A 20,628-nucleotide genomic window follows, 5' to 3' on the forward strand; every position below is an offset into this window, starting at 1 on the left:
AAAAAAAAAAAAAATAGACAAAACAATTGCAGTAGAATGGCCTTACTGAAGAGCTCAATGACTTTCAACATGGCACCGTCATAGGATGCCACCTTTCCAACAAGTCAGTTCGTAAACATTGTCTGTCCTCGGTTGCAACACGTGACCGCTGGAAACAACGTCAGCACAATAATTGTTCGTCGGGAGCTTCATGAAATGGGTTTCCATAGTCAAGCAGCCGCACACAGGCAATGCCAGGAGTCGGCTGGAGTGGTGTAAAGCTTGCAGCCATTGTGCTCTGGAGCAGTGAAAACGCATTCTCTCGAGTAATGAATCACCTTTCACCATTCCGACTAACGAATATGGGTTTAACGGATGCCAGGTGAACACTACCTGCCCCAATGCATAGTGCCAACTGTAAAGTTTGTTGGATGAGGAATAACGGCTGTTTTAAAACGGTTAAACTATGAAACTATTGTCTATCTCTTTCTTTGAGTCAACTACTCACCACATTTTATGTACTGCAGTGCTAGATAGCTGTAGCCTTTGATTTCAGTACTACATTCATGCTCTCATCCTTTTGGGTGGACAACATGTCAGTTGATGCTGCAAGGGCTTTGATAGGTTGTAGGACGTCCTCAGAAAGTTGTCATAATTACTGTGCAAGTTTATGGAAGGGGGTGAGAATCATGATCCTCCTAGGTTTTGTAATGAAGTCAATGTACCCAGATGAAGACGGAAACTAGCTGTCTTCCGGCTTCACCATGATGCTACCTTACAGTGTGCTGTTAAAGCTATTGTAGACCTTCATTGCAAAATAGTGTGTTTTAATCAATCCTGGTCTCCTTGTCCCTGATGCTGAAAGAACATCCCCACAGCATGATGCTGCCACCACCATGTTTGAGAGTCATGTAGGTGCATTCTGGCAAACTTCAAGCAGGCTGTCATGTGCCTTTTAATGAGGAGTGACTTCCATCTGGCCACTCTACCATAAAGGCCTGATTGGTGCAGTGCTGCAGAGATGGTTGTCCTTCTGGAAGGTTCTCCCATCGCCACAGAGGAACTCTGGAGCTCTGTCAGAGTGACCATTGGGTTCTTGGTCACCTGGCTGACCAAGGCCCTTCTCCTCCGATTGCTCAGTTTGGCCGGGCGGCCAGCTCTATGAAGAGTCTTGGTGTTTCCAAACTTCTTCCATTATAATAATGATGGAGGCCACTATGTTCTTGGGGACCTTCAATGCTGCAGACATTTTTTGGTACCCTTCCCCAGATCTGTACCTCAACACAATCCGGTCTCGGAGCTCTACGGACAATTCCTTCGACATCATGGCTTGGTTTTTGCTCTGACATGCAATGTCAACTATGGAACCTTATATAGACAGGTGTGTGCCTTTCCAAATCATGTCCAATCAATTGAATTTACCACAGGTGGTAAACATTTCAAGGATGATCAATGGAAACAGGATGCACCAGAGCTCAATATCGAGTCTTATAGCATAGGGTCAGAATACTTATATAAATAAGGTATTTCTGTTTTCGCTTTGTCATTATAGATTATTGTGTGTAGATTGATGAGGGATTTAACAAACCACAATGATAAGTATAGGTCAGTCAGATGATAAGTATAGGTCAATGTTGAGCCATGTTGCCTCTCCATAGTCTTAAGTCTGAATATACTTTTTTATCCTCATCGCCTCTCCTTTATTTGCACTGATCTCAAAGCGTAGGGAGGGTGAAAGCAATGGACCACGGTGGATGTAGTTCTTTCTTTTTGACGTAACAAAATGTGGAAAAAGGGAAGTGGTCTGAATAATTTCCGAATGCACTGTATATGCGGATACCACCGCCAATATTTATTTGATCGTGTATTTAATAAGGACAATACAAGTTAAAACGTTGACATATTGACTGTTCTGATTTGGGCAATGTTTGTGTTTCTGACTTTAGCCATGTTTGTGTTGTGTTCCAGGTCGTACTCTTGGGTCCGGGGCGTTTGGCAGGGTGGTCGAGGCGACTGCCTACGGTCTCAGTCATTCCCAGTCCAGCACGAAGGTGGCAGTAAAAATGCTCAAATGTAAGTGGTAACAATCATCTGCAGTTTTGATTCAGTATGTTTCTGCTTTAGCCAACTTGTCCTTGGTTTGTTTGGTAAGATAACAATCCAGTTTCAGTCTTAGTTCTTGTTCACTAACCTTTGTGTCCTCTGACCTCTGACCACCAGCCACAGCCAGGAGGAGTGAGACCCAGGCTCTGATGTCAGAGCTGAAGATCATGAGCCACCTGGGGCCTCACCTCAACATCGTCAACCTGCTGGGAGCCTGCACCAAACAGGGTGAGCTCCGCCCCCATCACCACAGCAACAATCCCAAACTAAAGTCATTAGCCTCTGAAATCCCATGCCTAGGGCAACACCATGTATACTGGAACATTGTTAATGTGGGAGGCAACCCATCTGCCTAGGGAGACTATAACGTCATAGCTACATACGTTCAATTTGATTAACCACATAATTGCATGTGTGACACACAAATGATTCTCTGATGAAGAGAAATAAGTGTCCTTTATTTGTGACTTTCACATCTCAGGTCCTCTCTACCTGGTGACGGAGTACTGTCGCTATGGAGACCTGGTGGACTACTTACACAGGAACAAGCACACGTTCCTGCAGTACTACGCTGAGAAGAACCAGGAGGACTCTGGTTGCCGCATCTCTGGAGGGAGCACCCCTCTCAGCCAGAGGAAAGGGTGAGTGCTACCTCCTCTTCTGGGGCTCGGGTCTGTGTTTGGAAGATGAAGTAGAGGTTAAATGTATAACCACATATGAATGGGAGCAAAAAAGACAAGCTGTCAATTACAAAAATGAGGCCATACATACATTGAGCATTTGTTTGTGGTTTTTTCCACTATCCTAATGTGTCCCAAATATCTTGGCAGCTACGTGTCGTTTGGCAGTGAGTTTGACGGTGGCTACATGGACATGAGTAAGGACGAGCCCACGGTGTACGTCCCCATGCAGGAGCTTAAAGACACCATCAAATACACTGACATCCAACCTTCTCCATATGAGTCGCCCTACCAGCACCACCTTTACCAGGAACAAGGTATGGAGTCCAATAAATACATGCTAATAACAAAGCCAAAGCGTACTGTATACTTTCTACAATGTAGGTCTATTGCAAGGGAGCCTGGTATAGGAGAACTGTCTCGTTGTAATGGCTGGAATGGAATATCAAACACATCAAACATATGGAAACCACATGTTTGACTCCGTTCCATTAATTCCATTTCACCCATTACAATGAGCCCATCCTCCTATAGCTCCTCCCACCAGCCTCCTCTTGTCTATTGCATGCCAGACATATGGGAAACACATGTGAAAGGATGGGCGGACTGACTGGCAGACAGGAAAGGACAGTGATATTGTTTATTTGACCTCCAGAAGCCTCTCTGTGTATTTTAGCAAGTCGGCGTCACTATACACATACTGTATATGCTGTCCATGTGTAACACCTGAACACCGATTCACCTTTACATTGTCTCCTTCCTCTTTTTGACCTCTGAACCCTTCAATCAATGTCTCTGCCCTCCCTGCCAGACCAGACCACAGTGGACAGTGCCCTGGTCATCAGTGACTGCCCTACCCTCAGCTATTCTGACCTCATTGGCTTCAGCTACCAGGTGGCCAAGGGCATGGAGTTCCTTGCCTCCAAGAACGTATGTTATGTTATATTGTATTATTTTAGATGAATCAAAACTTTATTGCTCTATATTTATGTATTATTCTTTATTGTGCCAGGTTAGTAAAGTACAGACCTGGATATAGAATATACTTCATCATCTGTACTAAATGTCCCAGCAGACCATTTCTCCCTGTAACCCTGTTGTTGAACCCTGTCCTCCCTAGTGTGTCCATCGTGACCTGGCCGCCAGGAACGTGTTGATCTGTGAGGGGAAGCTGGTGAAGATCTGTGACTTTGGTCTGGCCAGAGACATCATGCACGACTCCAACTACGTCTCCAAAGGCAGCGTGAGTGGCAGGCTCACTCAGGGTCACTCAGGGTCACTCAGGGTCACTCAAACACATGAAACATTACATGACCATTATGGTAACCACTACGTACATTTTGAAAGATAACAGTAAGACAACACCATAGATTATGACCTTCAACCTACTTCAATTGTAATTAGCCATAACTGCTACTGTAACCTACTTCTCAGTACCTGGCTGATGCTAATCTTACCTCTGACCTCTTCCCCCTCTCAGACCTTCCTTCCTCTTAAGTGGATGGCCCCAGAGAGTATTTTCCATAACCTGTACACCACCCTGAGTGACGTGTGGTCCTATGGCATCCTGCTCTGGGAGATCTTCACCCTGGGTAGGAGGACATACATGAAACAGAACCCCATTAATTATTACTAGATAGATGGAGGACAAGAGATTACTGTTTGATTAAACCAAAACAAACTATTAACTGGAGTTCATTTACGTTCAGAAATATTAGTAGTAGTGTGGGTGCAACTTTTGATTACATGACCCTGTTTATTTAATATGAACGTATAAAGGTTTCACTCTGTTTTAACAGACAGGCCATGAAGTTGTCTATCAGATTATCTAATCCTGAGTCTGTCTTCAGGGTCAGATGAGTTCTTGATGTTATCTACAGTCAGGGTTCATAATCAATTCATTTGGGGATTTTTTAAATCTTTTTGAAACTGCCGTGACAACAAGAGCACCTATTGAGAAGTTGTTCATTTAGGGTGAAGCCGCGTGATTTGTAAACAACCTTTTTCTTGGAAAACAAAACTTTTGGAAACTCTTGATTCAGCATGACTTTAAGATTTTCAAAGTACATTCAGACTGATCAGCTTTTAAATATTGTTTTATGTTCTGACAGGAGGAGCCCCCTACCCTGATCTGCCCATGAATGAGCTGTTCTACAGTGCCTTAAAGAGAGGATATCGCATGGCCAAACCTAACCACGCCACTGATGAAGTGTAAGTCTCTAGAATGGCACCAAGACCATCCCTCCCAAAGACCTCTCAGGATTCTAGTATTGTGTGTCAGAGAGAATTTAAGAAAGTAAATTTATATTTTCTGTACCTTGTCCTTCAGTTATGAAGTCATGCAGAAGTGCTGGGATGAGAAGTACGAGAGAAGACCAGAGTTCTCTTTTCTGGTGCACACAATGGGGAACATGCTCACAGACAGCTATAAAAAGGTACCTTATTAATATACAGGGTTCTTCTGCTTTACATGTATCTGTGCATCTGAGGACCAAGGTGTTTCCACATTGACATACACTACCATTCAAAAGTTTCACTTAGAAATGTCCTTGTTTTTGAAAGAAAAGCAAACATTTTTGTCCATAAAAATAAGATGAAATTGATCAGAAATACAGTGTAGATATTGTTAATGTTGTAAAAGACTATTGTAGCTGGAAACGGCTGATTTTTAATGGAATATCTACATAGGTGTACAGAGGCCCATTATTGGCAACCATCACTCCTGTGTTCCAATGCCACGTTGTGTTAGCGAATCCAAGTTTATTATTTTAAAAGGCTAATTGATCATTAGAAAACCCTTTTGCAATTATTTTAGCACAGCTGAAAACAATTGTTCTGATTAAAGAAGCAATAAAACTGGCCTTCTTTAGACTAGTTGAGTATCTGGAGAATCAGAATTTGTGGGTTCGATTACAGGCTCAAAATGTCCAGAAACAACTTTCTTCTGATACTTCTGATACTGATCAGTCTATTCTTATTACTGAAAATGAAGTGAAGAGGCAACTCCGGGATGCTGGCCTTCTATGCAGAGTTGCAAAGAAAAAGCTATATCTCAGACTGGCCAATAAAAAGAAAAGATTAAGATGGGCAAAAGAACACAGACACTGGACAGAGGAACTCTGCCTAGAAGGCCAGCATCTCGGAGTCGCCTCTTCACTGTTGAAGTTGAGACTGCTGCTGTACTATTTAATGATGCTGCCAGTTGAGGACTTGTGAGGCGTCTGTTTCTCAAACTAGACACTCTAATGTACTTGTCCTCTTGCTCAGTTGTGCACCAGGGCCTCCCACTCCTCTTTCTATTCTGGTTAGAGCCAGTTTGCACTGTTCTGTGAAGGCAGAAGTACACAGCTTGGTACAAGATCTTCAGTTTATTGGCAATTTCCCGCATGGAATAGCCTTAATTTCTCAGAACAAGAACAGATGGACAAGTTTCAGTAGAAAGTTCTTTGTTTCTGGCCATTTTGAGCCTGTAATCGAACCCACAAATTCTGATTCTCCAGATACTCAACTAGTCTAAAGAAGGCCAGCTTTATTGCTTCTTTAATCAGATCAAATGTTTTCAGCTGTGCTAACATAATTGCAAAAGGGTTTTCTAATGATCAATTAGCCTTTTAAAATGATAAACTTGGATTAGCTAACACAACGTGCCATTGAAACACAGGAGTGATGGTTGCTGATAATGGGCCTCTGTACGCCTATGTAGATATTCCATTAAAAATCAGCCGTTTCCAGCTAAAATAGACATTTACAACATTAACAATGTCTACACTGTATTTCTGATCAATTATTTTAATGGAGCAAATAATTTGCTTTTCTTTCAAAAACAAGGACATCTCTAAGTGACAACCAAACTTTTAAATGGTAGTGTATGTGAAATATGTATGCATTGTTTATGGATGTATGATTCATGCATCAGTTTGGTATTTATTGATTGTAGATATATGTTATTGATTGTTTATTGGTGTAGAGATACTGCCAGGTCAACGATGAGTTCTTCAAGCGTGACCACCCAGCCGTGGTCCGCACCAAACCCAGGCTCTCCTCTCACTTCCCCACTCCGGCCCTAACCCCGTCCACCGCCCCTGCTACCCCCCAGGACACAAACCCCTACCCCCTCACTGGGGACTTCAGATCCGAGGCAGATGGTGAGGAAGCTTCCTACAACGACTACATCATCCCCATCCCAGACCCCAAGCCTGAGGAGGAAGTCTGCTCCGAGGCTAACGACATGCCAACGAAAAGCCTCGCAAGGTATAGCCGTCTGACATACGTCTGCCTGACTGACTGACTGACTGCAGATGTGTGCCAAGTGCTTGGTATGCAGGACAGATGAGTCAGATTTACTCTAGAGGATCTTGTATTGTTACAACACCAACCCACACAGCCAGATGTGGGATTTAGACAAAAGCTGTTTTATGTTACGATGTATACATTGTGAGCAATAAGGATTGTGCATACAGTGCACAGGATATTTAAGCAGAAATCTAAGATGAGCATAGATGGCTTAAAAGTGATAGTTTACATGGAATTTATAGGCGCCTTACTGTGATTAATGCATAATTTTCACCTGAAATAAACCATAGAATCACAGAGAGGTTTGTGAAAGAACATGTGTGTTGTTATTCCCTGTAGTTCTCGGGCTCTGGAGGACGAGGAGGCTGATTCCATCTCCCAGGAGACAGTGGAGGCAGACACCATTCCAGAGGAGAAATATCTCCATGCCAACCAGGCCCTGATTCCACTGGAGTCCTCTGGAACACCGGAAGCGGAAGACAGCTTCCTGTAAGCCTTTCAAGGAACTTGGTGAAAGTATGACATTCCTGAATAGCTTTAGTGGATTAAGAGAAAAATGTAGCAAATTCAATTAGAAGGTGACTTTTACAACACAAACGACTCCCACTGCTTTAGCAAATATTCCACAATTGGTGCTTTCAAAAGAATGCTGTGTTGAAAATCTATTCAAAATCTATATTTACTATGAGAGTGACACATTTAATCATTGATGTTGATTGATGATGCAAACTACTCCATCTTGAATAAAGTATCATTTGCAAAGCCCTCGCATAAGAAAATAAGTATTAGTATCACATAAGAAGTTACTTTTAAGTTAGGGATTCATGATTTGTAAAATACTGTATGTAGCATTGTGGTCACTATTGCAGTGTTTCTATGGTGATTTGTATTCACATTTTTCCTTTCACATGTGTTGTATTTTTATGTTATTTTGTATTTTATTTGGATCCCCATTAGCACCAGCTACTCTTCATGGGGTCCACACGAAACATGAAACATAGCATAATACAGAACATTAATAGACAAGAACAGCTCAAGGACAGAACTACATGCAGAACTATATACATTTTGAAGATACAAACATTAAGCCTCCAAAACCCTTTCAGTTTTGAAAATCACTAAAAGTGGAGCATGTACTGTTACATTTTGCTTGTGTGAAAAAGTTCCAGTTTTCTGACAGGTACTTTAGTTGGTAAAAAAAAAAACATTAACACAATCTTATGGCATCTATACTTCTCAACATTAATTGAATATGATATTCTAGTTGCACTGAGGATTTTTTTGTTTTGTTTGTGTCCTTAAGTTACAAATGCGTACTTTCTATTTTCTACTCCAGGTTATTTTGCGAGAATGTAATTCATTTTGAGAAGAGCTAAGCATACATCAGCCTTAATTGAGCAGAACATTATACACTCAGTAAATGATATGTCTCAAATTATCATTTTATGTTGTCTTTAGTTTTATATAGATTTATTTTTTCATTTTATGTAGTGTTTGTTTTAAACAGTTCTGTATAAATGTTGCACTTTACAATGTTTAGGAAAACATTTCCAAGAAAAGGATTTGAGGTACAGTAGATAAGAGAGTGAATGATTATGAGAGATATGAAAGAAATGTATGTTTTTATTACAGCGGTACTGACTGAATGAGAAATAATCTGAGCATATCACTGCCTTAGCACACCTGGTACAAGATTAGTACGTTGTTTTGTACTGTGACTAATAATTGAGATATTTGAAGTGCTTTTGTATTGTATAAAGTTCTATGAAAGAAACAAATATATGGCCTATAGTATCCATACGAAAGGATATACAATAAGCATTTCTATGGAAGGAGATCTTCTACAGAAATATGGCTATAAATATTTGAATCTATTTTCTTCAAGCAATTATATGATACCTGAGATAATTTGTCACTTGCTGGCAGAGGTTCTCCTATTGTTACATACACTACCAGTGAAATATAAATGATATGCTTCCTTGTACATATTTGTCACATGGTATAGGAACACAGAATGCAGAACACTACATATTGTAGAATATTCACCACACACACGCTATTGTACCAAAACTTCTCTGTATGTTTACGAATGTATTTTTGTATGTAGTTTATAAACGTTTATGTGAAAATAAAAGTTTATAATGAAAATATGATAGATCATTTCATTGTGTCCTTACTGTCTTCTTTTAAACTAGCTAATGAGGGACAGTTCCTGTTGTCTATTTTTTAGTAGTTCAATGACATGCAGAGTACTGCTATTTAACAGAAAATATGAATTGTGTTGTTCAGCTGTCATAACTTCAACAACAACACATACTTGCTACACAGACTTGTCTTCTAATGCATTGGCTTTATTCAATCAATGTAGAAGAGATAAATCGTCCCCACATGAATTGAGCCTAACTCGAAGAGCTAGCTGTTGAGAATCAGCAAATCCAAACAAACTTTCCCAAGCCCAGCTAGACTTATATCATCCCTTATAAACCAGTCCTATCAAAGCCTCTCTTTTTTGAGCCTTCAGCAGAATCCCCCCCACACACACACACACACTCACACACACACACACACACACACACACACACACACACACACACACACACACACACACACACACACACACACACACACACACACACACACACACACACACACACACACACACACACACACACACACACACACACACACACACACACACACACACACACACACACACACACACACACACACACACACACACACACACACACACACACACACACACACACACACATACACTCTCTCTCTATTCCCTGGTTGCATTCTGAGGGCCATCAAAGAGGTCTTTTTACTGTCCTCCCAGAAGCCCCAGCCCTCTGCTCCACTTGTGGCTGAGGACCATGGAGGCCTGGGTTGGGGCTGGCTGGAACAGGCTGGGGCTGGGGCTAGGCCGGCAGGCTAGGCAGCAGTGCAGCAGTGTGACCACCATCACAGGAGATTAGTCTCAGCTCTCAGCACCATGGCATTAGGATTGGGAGGGCCGGCCTGTTTGCTAACCAAACCGAGACGCATAGTCATTAGCGGGGAGCGTGACACCTCTGTCTGTCCGTCTGTCTGTTTATATCTCTTTTACTGTCTCCGTGTCAGACTAAGAGAGACGGAGACTGAAGAGAAACAGGGTTGGCGGGACTTTACTCGCTCCTGGATGCTGGACCCATACAGCTTGGTGAGGTCAGATCTTACCACGGTGCTGAAGACATCTACAGGTACAGTAGAGTTCATCTGATGTTTACAATCTTAGCCATGTTCAAATCACATTTGAATCGGCATTCAGTAAGGTATGGCCTATATTTCCAGATTTCAAAGTGACAAATCCTGTATGTTTTGTTTTCCCACTCGTCCTTAGAAAAGAAGAAGTGTATGACAGCAGAGTTCCAACCTGATGACTCCTCATTTCTCTCCTTGACCACAGACGCAATAACAACACTCCGAGACATACAGACATACAGCCAGACACAGAGCTGGAAAAGTTCCAGGATGGTGCTGTACCTGGCCTTTCTGCTGGGGATCCTGCCCACTGCAGCTCAAGGTAAGTCTCAACACCTGTTGAGTACTGGATTATATTGGGATTCAGGTTCATGACTTGGTTTGGTTCTGTCGTTTAAAGGTCTTTTTTATTTGAAGGAGTGGAGCAGTCCCACACCTTTTGTAATTATTTTGCTTTTTGAATAGATAGTAAAGTTTGGAAAGACAGGGGAGATAGTGGGAGGGTGAGTCAAAGGGGAGGTGGGCCTGATTTGAACCCTCTGGCATACGTGTGTAACAGTTGGACCACACGGGCCACTTGGTAGTATTGTTGATATTGTATTTAATGCAGCTCTTGTGTCCTCCATACTTTTACGTGGATAATGCCAGACTAAAAATGCAATTTAAAGCTCCAATTCAGCAGTTAAAAACAATAACAACACGTTTTCCCCGCTACTGTTATTGTTTGGAGAAATGTAGCCACTCTCAAAGCAATAGACATGGCTATGGATGCAAAGACTGACCATCCATGATATCAAAATTATATTTTTAACCATGTTTTGAGGCTATTTAGTGCTTGTTTACATTTGCATTGTAGTAAACCAAGCTCATATTTTGGGTTCTCCCACATGAAAAAAATACTATAGTATACTATGGTATACTGTAGTATTCACTGTAGAGTTTTTGCAGAGTTTACTGTAGTATTCAATGTATTGTTTTTGCGGACAAAAGTCAGTACTGTAGTATTTAGTATTTACAGTTAACTATAGTATAAATACTGTAGTAAAATAATACTGTAGTTTATACTATAGTAATTAATGTAGTGTTTTACAGATTGTAGTATACTGTAGTATTTACTGTAGTGTTATTGCGGACATTATTGTAGCATTTACTACAGTGTTTTTGGGGGGGATAATACTGTAGAATTTACTATAGTGTTCTACAGTATACAGCATTCTATAGTAAGTACACACATGATCGAGGTTTACTATAGTGTGTATTATAGTATTCTACAGTATAATACAGTTTACTACAGAATTCTATAGTAAGTTCTGTAGTATTATATAGTAAACTGTAGAATTGTTTTCATGTGTGCTGATGGAGTATGACAGTTGAACTTAGCTCATGGGGCATTTCTAAGTTATATTCTTCAAGAATCAATGAGTACATACCATTTATTTGTTACTCCAAAAATGGGTGTAGCAACTGCTGATTGCCCCTTTAAATGTCACATCACATTTATCAGACAACATATCAAAGAAGCATGTGTCTGAGGTCTTGAATATGAACAATCATATGTAGGACAGTACTGTCCTGTACATATGGCTGAGGTCTTGCTCCATTGTATCACAGCCATATGTATTTGATAGGCAGCTAGTATACTTGGAGTCCATAGGGAGGTGGTGTGTAATGTTATCAGGAAATCTGGACCCAGAATGCTGAATGGCACAAAACCAAGAACAGCCCCCTCCCTCTGACCCTCTAAAGTTGAGCTGTGTACTGTGATAAATAAGAACATCTGCTGAACAACAAATCTCAGTTCTGCTTTGAGATAAAACAAGAAACAAACTTTACGTGTAAGAACAAATGGAGGGAACACTTAGGCTGCTGTAGTGTTGAGATGTTTCATGATGATGCTTCATCTGCTTCATGGTTGCCAAATACAGTAGAGTGAATGCTGAATAAAACTGCACCATGAGAAAGCCCAAATGAGGTTTTATAGATTTAAAAGAAGAAAACAACTAGAAATGTCCTTTAAAGCCATCTTCTACTGGAGATTTGTCTTGATGTTCTTAAAACCCCCTTGACCCCAATAAGTTGTTGGAGTGTCTCAAAGAAGGCATTGTTTCTCTGTGTGTCACCAGGCAGCAGTTAGCTTTGTCACACCCCAAGGGAGAACATCTCCATGGTCTTTACACCCCATATAGCTCCCTCTGTCTCCCTCTGTCTGCATCTGTCCCTTCTGTTTTTGGACGAGAAAACACTGAGTCAACTCTTTGTTTGTTTTTTCTTGTGTTTGAGGGTGTAAAAGGGCAAGGCAATAAGAGGGTATGGGTAGCCTATAGTAGACTTTGCATGCTGGGGTCATTGCTAGTTAGTAAGTCTCCTTTCATCATGACATAGATACAGAGTTGGAAAGCAGAAGTGAGAGAGGGAGTGAGACCTCTCCTTTAGGGCCAGCTCTGCAATGTGTTTCCTGAATTTGCAGTGTCCAAGTTAAATGTTTAACGCAGAGTGACCAGGACGACTTTCAGTTCTCCTCGGTCTTCATGGAAAGGTCAAAACAGAAGGAAATAGTGATCTGAGTTGAGTTGATGAACACCAATTGATTTAATCATGTTTTGAGTTTCCTGGTCTGTTCACATGGTCAAGAAGTAGTCCGTCCTAACCATTAAAGTGTATGTCCATGTACTGCTATAATAACAATCCATCAGCCCAATATAGTGATGGAGTTTTAACGTCTCTGGTCTCTGTTTCCCTCAGCACAATGGCGGCATCCTGTAATCAAGCTCAACTCCCAACTCGTGGTTGGGTCTGAGGTAGTACTGAACCCTGGCACCCCATTAGTCCTGAGGTGTGAGGGTGATGGGCCAGTCAACTGGCTGACCCGGTTGGCCAAACACAAGCGCTTCATCTCCAAGGTCAAGGGGAGAGTCAGAACCTTCAGGGTGGACCGTCCCTCTGCAGAACACACTGGGACCTATAAGTGTGAATATACCAGTGTGAACGTCAAGGGCCAGAACTTGTTTTCTACAGTGCACGTGTATGTGAAAGGTAAGCTCAGAAGAGTACTGAGTTGCTGTTAATTTACCATACCTGTAGAGAGAGTGATGATTTTGATTTTAAAAGTCTTGGGGGCATGGTTTTTGTTTGCTTATCTCCCCAGTATCTCTCATTCTAACACATCCCACCTTCTCCATCAGACCCAGACAGCCTATTTTGGACCAGCAGCACGTCCCTGAGTGTGGTGAGGAAGGAGGGGGAGAACTATCTGCTCCCCTGCCTGCTAACTGACCCAGAGGCTACAGACCTGGGGCTCCGCATGGACAACTGCACCTCCGTACCCCCAGGCATGAACTACACAGCAGACCCCCGCAGAGGCATCCTTATCCGCAACCTCCAACCCAGCTACAATGCAGACTATGTCTGTAGCGCCAAGCTCCATGGGGTGGAGAGGACGTCCAAGGCTTTCTCCATCAACATCATTCAAAGTGAGTAGGTTGAGTGTTGTGGAGGGATACTTTAGATAAAGTGACCAGACCTAAGTCAAAGCATACTGTACAAACTTGATCAGGCCCATGGTTCGTACTGTACCATACTGTACAATGTGTACAAATTTGATATTTTCAAAATTGAGTTTAATTGAAAAAGGAGTATGTTGCTTTATTATACATGTCGTGTATCTGGTTCCCTCTGTGTCCAGGGCTGCGTTTCCCACCTTACGTATTCCTGGAGAAGGATGAGTATGTTCGTATCGTGGGAGAGAAGCTGAGAATCCACTGCACCACACACAACCCTAACTTCAACTACAACGTCACCTGGAATTACAAGAGGGCAAGCACTGTCAGAGTTTCTGAAACAACCTATTTGTTCCACTGTCAGAGTTTCTGAAACAACCTATTTGTTCCACTGTCAGAGTTTCTGAAACAACCTATTTGTTCCACTGTCAGAGTTTCTGAAACAACCTATTTCTTCCACTGTCAGAGTTTCTGAAACAATCTATTTGTTCCACTGTCAGAGTTTCTGAAACAACCTATTTGTTCCACTGTGTCACAAGCTGTAGCTCTATCCAAGAGTTGGCCAAAACAAAGTGCATGATAATAGGTCTTCGGGATAAAAAATGTTTCCTGTCTCTTCTTACTTCTTACAGAGATCCACCATAGAGGAGAATGTCCAGTCTAAGGACAGCCGTCTGGACATTGAGAGCATCCTGACCATCCCTGCAGTAGACCAGTCAGACACAGGGAACATTACCTGCACTGGAACCAATGAGGCTGGAGTCAATAGCTCTGCCACCTACCTGCTGGTCGTAGGTTAGTTAATGCTGTGTCGTTCCACCAATTTTATGAAGTTGGCTTTAGCTAGCCCAGATAAGTTCCCAATCTCCCAACCTGCTGCATGTTTGAACAGATCATTTGCACCATTTGCACCATGTACTTTTAATGTAATCTCAATTGCAATCCAGGTCAGTTGGTTCTGTTATTAGATGATGCATAGTGATAACACATTCAGCTGTTGCATAAATAAACAAAATATCTGATATTACTGTATATTCACATTTTAACGTTGATGTGATTTTAAATGGTTGAAATCGTAGTGATAGACATCTGGGTGACAACTAAATAAAACATCTGACATTGTTTTTCCTTTGGAATTTGGTTGTGGTTTGTGGTTGATAACACATTGGAAACTCAACAACATTTTGGCGGTCTTTTTGAGTGTATGAATATAGGTTGTTATCTCATTGATCAATCTCATTGTCCAAATAGACAACAGCCGTGAAAAAGACAACCAATGGTTATAACCAACCAGCATCCAGGATCAGACAAACCCATTGTATAATAGAACACATTCCAGTCACATAACTGGATTGTATTCATTAGGGCAAACTGCAGCAAAACTTTTTACAAGGGAAAGGAAAATCTATATTTTTCATTTTCTTTGGTTTGGTGCCTAAGGAATACAACCCTGGCTAACCTTAAATATAACCCTTCCATGTTTCTCTGTGTCCCTGTCCAGAGGAGCCCTACATCCGTCTGTCCCCCCAGCTGTCCTCCAAGCTAGCCCACCAAGGCCTGTCCATTGAAGTGAACGAGGGGGAGGACCTGAAGCTCTGTGTCCTGATCGAGGCGTACCCCCAGATCATAGCCCAGAGCTGGGAGACCCCAACGTCCTCGCCCACACAGGAACACATCTTCACGCGCTACAACAACAGGTGAGCACAACAAGGTGAAGGGAACTGACTGAATGAAGCTACTGTATTGGGAAGACGTTTGGGCCTGTTGGACAAATGCGCAGCAACAGAAAACGGGTGTGAGACAGTGTCAATGTGAAATGTTCACAGATCAGAAGCTGACTTGTTCACAGTAAAAATGTAGAATGGGTAAGCAGCAGCAGCAGTGTATTAGTTGATCTGACACAAACTCAGCGGTCCAGAGAGTTCTGTACTATGAAACCAGAAGGAAGGAGCTTCTGTAATGTTTTACTTCTGTGATGAGGCATAGTAGCAACAGTCTGAGGAGAACCATGATGTAGTATTCAGCACATCACACCATCTGCACTCATTGCTCTTTGGTTAAAGAGCTCCAGTAATCTAGTTCACCAGCCGGCTCCCCCTCTTTCTATATGCGGTAACAATTGAGCATGGTGGTTAGACTCCAGTGGTTATTTCTTCAGTGGTTAGATCTCCAGTGGTTAGATCTCCAGTGGTTAGATCTCCAGTGGTTAGACTCCAGTGGTTAGATCTCCAGTGGTTATATCTGCAGTGGCTAGATATCCAGTGGTTATATCTGCAGTGGCTAGATATCCAGTGGTTAGATCTCCAGTGGTTAGATATCCAGTGGTTGGACTCCAATGGTTAGATCTCAAATGGTTAGATCTCCAGTGGTTAGATATACAATGGTTAGATCTCCAGTGATTAGACTCCAGTGGTTAGACTCCAGTGGTTATATCTCAAGTGGTTAGATGTCCAGTGGTTAGACTCCAGTGGTTATATCTCCAGTGGTTAGACTCCAGTGGTTATATCCCAAGTGGTTAGATGTCCAGTGGTTAGACTCCAGTGGTTATATCTCCAGTGGTTAGACTCCAGTGGTTATATCCCAAGTGGTTAGATATCCAGTGGTTAGACTCCAGTGGTTAGATCTCCAGTGATTAGATCTCCAGTGGTTAGACTCCAGTGGTTAGATCTCCAGTGGTTAGAATCCAGTGGTTGTAACTCAAGTGGTTAGATCTCCAGTGGTTTGATCTCCAGTGGTTAGACTCCGGTGGTTATATCTCAAGTGGTTAGATCTCCAGTGGTTAGACTCCAGTGGTTATATCCCAAGTGGTTAGATATCCAGTGGTTAGACTCCAGTGGTTAGATCTCCAGTGATTAGAATCCAGTGGTTGTAACTCAAGTGGTTAGATCTCCAGTGGTTGTATCTCAAGTGGTTAGATCTCCAGTGGTTAGACTCCAGTGGTTAGATCTCCAGTGGTTAGACTCCAGTGGTTATATCTCAAGTGGTTAGATCTCCAGTGGTTAGATCTCCAGTGGTTAGATCTCCAGTGGTTAGACTCCAGTGGTTATATCTCAAGTGGTTAGATCTCCAGTGGTTAGATCTCCAGAGGTTTGATCTCCAGTGGTTAGATCTCCAGTGGTTATATCTCAAGTGGTTAGATCTCAAGTGGTTAGATCTCCAGTGGTTAGACTCCGGTGGTTATATCTCAAGTGGTTAGATCTCCAGTGGTTTGATCTCCAGTGGTTAGATCTCCAGTGGTTAGACTCCAGTGGTTATATCTCAAGTGGTTAGATATCCAGTGGTTAGACTCCAGTGGTTAGATCTCCAGTGGTTAGATCTCCAGTGATTAGATCTCCAGTGGTTAGACTCCAGTGGTTCGATCTCCAGTGGTTAGACTCCAGTGGTTAGATCTCCAGTGGTTATATCTCCAGTGGTTATGTCTCCAGTGGTTATATCCCAAGTGGTTAGATATCCAGTGGTTAGACTCCAGTGGTTAGATCTCCAGTGATTAGATCTCCAGTGGTTAGACTCCAGTGGTTAGATCTCCAGTGGTTAGAATCCAGTGGTTGTAACTCAAGTGGTTAGATCTCCAGTGGTTGTATCTCAAGTGGTTAGATCTCCAGTGGTTAGACTCCAGTGGTTAGATCTCCAGTGGTTAGACTCCAGTGGTTATATCTCAAGTGGTTAGATCTCCAGTGGTTAGATCTCCAGTGGTTAGATCTCCAGTGGTTAGACTCCAGTGGTTATATCTCAAGTGGTTAGATCTCCAGTGGTTAGATCTCCAGTGGTTTGATCTCCAGTGGTTAGATCTCCAGTGGTTAGACTCCAGTGGTTATATCTCAAGTGGTTAGATCTCCAGTGGTTAGACTCCAGTGGTTATATCTCAAGTGGTTAGATCTCCAGTGGTTTGATCTCCAGTGGTTAGATCTCCAGTGGTTAGACTCCAGTGGTTATATCTCAAGTAGTTAGATATCCAGTGGTTAGACTCCAGTGGTTAGATCTCCAGTGATTAGATCTCCAGTGATTAGATCTCCAGTGGTTAGACTCCAGTGGTTCGATCTCCAGTGGTTAGACTCCAGTGGTTAGATCTCCAGTGGTTATGTCTCCAGTGGTTATATCTCAAGTGCTTAGATCTCCAATGGTTAGATCTCCAGTGGTTAGACTCCAGTGGTTATATCTCAAGTGGTTAGATCTCCAGTGGTTAGACTCCAGTGGTTAGATCTCCAGTGGTTAGAATCCAGTGGTTGTAACTCAAGTGGTTAGATCTCCAGTGGTTGTATCTCAAGTGGTTAGATATCCAGTGGTTAGACTCCAGTGGTTATATCCCAAGTGTTTAGATGTCCAGTGGTTAGACTCCAGTGGTTATATCTCCAGTGGTTAGACTCCAGTGGTTATATCCCAAGTGGTTAGATATCCAGTGGTTAGACTCCAGTGGTTAGATCTCCAGTGATTAGATCTCCAGTGGTTAGACTCCAGTGGTTATATCTCCAGTGGTTAGATCTCCAGTGGTTAGATCTCCAGTGGTTAGACTCCAGTGGTTATATCGCAAGTAGTTAGATCTCCAGTGGTTAGACTCCAGTGGTTAGATCTCCAGTGGTTAGACTCCAGTGGTTATATCTCAAGTGGTTAGATCTCCAGTGGTTAGATCTCCAGTGGTTTGATCTCCAGTGGTTAGATCTCCAGTGGTAGACTCCAGTGGTTATATCTCAAGTGGTTAGATCTCCAGTGGTTAGATCTCCAGTGGTTAGACTCCAGTGGTTATATCTCAAGTGGTTAGATATCCAGTGGTTAGACTCCAGTGGTTAGATCTCCAGTGGTTAGATCTCCAGTGATTAGATCTCCAGTGGTTAGATCTCCAGTGGTTTCATCTCCAGTGGCAGTGGTGGAAAAAGTTCCCAATTTACATACTTAAGTACACACTTGAGTAGATACCTTAATAGAAAGTTACTCAAGTAAAAGTGAAGGTCACCCAGTAAAATACTACTTGAGTAAAAGTCTAAAAGTATTTGATTCTAAATATACTTAAGTATCAAAAGTAAAAGTAAAAGTGTAAATCATTTCAAATTGCTTCTATAAAGCAAACCAGACAGGACCATTTTCTTGTTTTTAAAATAGAAGGATAGCCAGGGGTACACACTAACACTCAGACATCATTTAGAAATTATGCATTTGTGGTTAGTGAGTCAGCCAGATCAGAGGCAGTAGGGATGACCATGTGTTCTCTTAATAAGTGCGTGAATTGGACCATTTTCCTGTCCTGCTAAAAACTCAACATGTAATGAGTACTTTTGGGTGTCAGGAAAAATGTATGGAGTTAAAAGTACATTGTTTTCTTTAGGAATGTAGTGAAGTAAAAGTAAAAGTTGTCAAAAATATAAATCGTAAAGTACAGATACCCCAAAAAACGACTTAAGTAGTACTTTAAAGTATTTTTTCTCAAGTACGTTACACCACTGTCCAGTGGTTAGATCTCTAGTGGTGCTACGACAGATCCTGCCTGGTTTCCCCTCAGGTATTCCGCTACCCTGCTGCTAAAGAGAATGATTGCACAAGAGCAAGGCCAGTACACCTTCTATGCCAGGAGTGCCATGGCCAACGCATCCATCACATTCCAAGTCCAAATGTATCGTGAGTAAAGTATCAGTAGTGTCAATATCTATACACACAGACATAATGATACAGATGCACTGCATCAGTTCATACAACAACTCTCTGAGGAATACACGTTTTTATCAAGGCATCTATTGACTATCTGTATCTGTATTTAAAACATGGTTTAGTTAACCATGCTCTCTCGTGATTGGCAGAGAAGCCGGTTGCAGTGGTGAGATGGGAGAACATCACCAGCCTCATGTGTACGTCGTTCGGTTATCCTGCTCCCATCATCCTCTGGTACCAGTGCTCTGGAATCCGAGCCACGTAAGTGTTTGCATGAGGGTTACTAGAGGGCAGTGGTATGATATTGATGTGGTAAAATAGAGACTTAATAAGCACAGAAATACCCATCATTGATGATAGGAAAGACTAAATAGGTATAATGGATCATTCCACCAATTCAATGCCTTTTGAGAAGTGTAACTTGGTAAAAAAAAAAAATAATCATAATCATAAAGAGCACATGTTCAACTTCATAAAAAACATTTTTTCACATCGCAAAGATGTTAAATGACAAAAATGACTTCAGTAAGTGCCTATTAAGTGCCAAATAAAGTAACGGTTGACCATAACAGGGTTGACCATATCAGGGTTGACGACTTCATCTTAAATCAACCATGAACCCCCTTGTGACAGTGGGAATGGAAGCTTGTTGTTTGCAACAGCGAGTGGCAATTGAATGCAAACTTCACCCCCACAAAAGAACTGTTAATACTTCTCTAGCCTATCTATCTATTGGTAACACGGTTGACGTGTTATACACGACACGCTCAGTTTTCCACCACAAAAGAACTGTTATTACTTCTCTAGGCTATCTATCTATTGGTAACACGGTGGACGTGTTATACACGACACGCTCAGTTTACCACCACAAAAAAACTGAAAATCGCCTGAAGGAGTAGAACCAGCTCACCTGCTTTTACATTATGTTTTGATTATTAGATGTTTGTTCCTTTTGAATGAAAAAAACAATTTCACCATGTTAAAATGAGAGTTCAATTCACGTGACAGAGTTGACATTAAAATAAGCGACATATGTAAATGAATGACACAAAATAAATAGTAATCCTCAGAAATGACTCTGTCAAACCAACAAAATAGCTTGGAGAAATGTTGGGATTAAGTGGGTTAAAATCGACCAAGAAGTCACAGAGGCACTGAGCCACAAAATGCTGAATTTTTGCACTTCAGCAAGT

The 20,628-nt window shown here is 41.8% G+C and overlaps 2 protein-coding genes across 6 annotated transcripts in view; both read left to right on the top strand.

Moving 5' to 3' along the window:
- The window catches only part of LOC112256098 (platelet-derived growth factor receptor beta), a 38,823-nt gene extending 29,615 nt beyond the window's left edge, over nt 1-9,208 (top strand). For 2 of the 3 annotated variants that reach the window (XM_024429086.2, XM_024429087.2), the window contains exons 13-23: nt 1,948-2,052; nt 2,200-2,310; nt 2,564-2,723; nt 2,913-3,079; nt 3,574-3,692; nt 3,883-4,005; nt 4,243-4,354; nt 4,874-4,973; nt 5,092-5,197; nt 6,730-7,013; nt 7,395-9,208. In XM_024429086.2, coding sequence (XP_024284854.1) covers nt 1,948-2,052; nt 2,200-2,310; nt 2,564-2,723; nt 2,913-3,079; nt 3,574-3,692; nt 3,883-4,005; nt 4,243-4,354; nt 4,874-4,973; nt 5,092-5,197; nt 6,730-7,013; nt 7,395-7,548 — 1,541 coding nt within the window. In that variant the 3' untranslated portion in view covers nt 7,549-9,208. The remainder of the gene's footprint in view (nt 1-1,947; nt 2,053-2,199; nt 2,311-2,563; nt 2,724-2,912; nt 3,080-3,573; nt 3,693-3,882; nt 4,006-4,242; nt 4,355-4,873; nt 4,974-5,091; nt 5,198-6,729; nt 7,014-7,394) is intronic. The other variant, XM_024429088.2, reaches the window with a different exon arrangement.
- Nucleotides 9,209-10,189: 981 nt separating this feature from the next.
- LOC112256097 (macrophage colony-stimulating factor 1 receptor 1) overlaps nt 10,190-20,628 on the top strand; it is a 35,553-nt gene continuing 25,114 nt past the window's right edge. Inside the window, exons 1-9 of one of the 3 annotated variants that reach the window (XM_024429085.2) lie at nt 10,190-10,300; nt 10,507-10,623; nt 13,044-13,334; nt 13,484-13,771; nt 13,984-14,114; nt 14,431-14,593; nt 15,300-15,495; nt 19,290-19,405; nt 19,585-19,696. In XM_024429085.2, the coding sequence (XP_024284853.1) occupies nt 10,240-10,300; nt 10,507-10,623; nt 13,044-13,334; nt 13,484-13,771; nt 13,984-14,114; nt 14,431-14,593; nt 15,300-15,495; nt 19,290-19,405; nt 19,585-19,696 (1,475 nt within the window). In that variant the 5' untranslated portion in view covers nt 10,190-10,239. Of the gene's footprint in view, nt 10,301-10,440; nt 10,624-13,043; nt 13,335-13,483; nt 13,772-13,983; nt 14,115-14,430; nt 14,594-15,299; nt 15,496-19,289; nt 19,406-19,584; nt 19,697-20,628 lie in introns of all 3 variants that reach the window. The other 2 variants (XM_024429084.2, XM_024429083.2) reach the window with 2 other exon arrangements.

This window comes from Oncorhynchus tshawytscha, linkage group LG08, assembly GCF_018296145.1.
Source record: "Oncorhynchus tshawytscha isolate Ot180627B linkage group LG08, Otsh_v2.0, whole genome shotgun sequence".
NCBI lineage: Eukaryota > Metazoa > Chordata > Actinopteri > Salmoniformes > Salmonidae > Oncorhynchus > Oncorhynchus tshawytscha.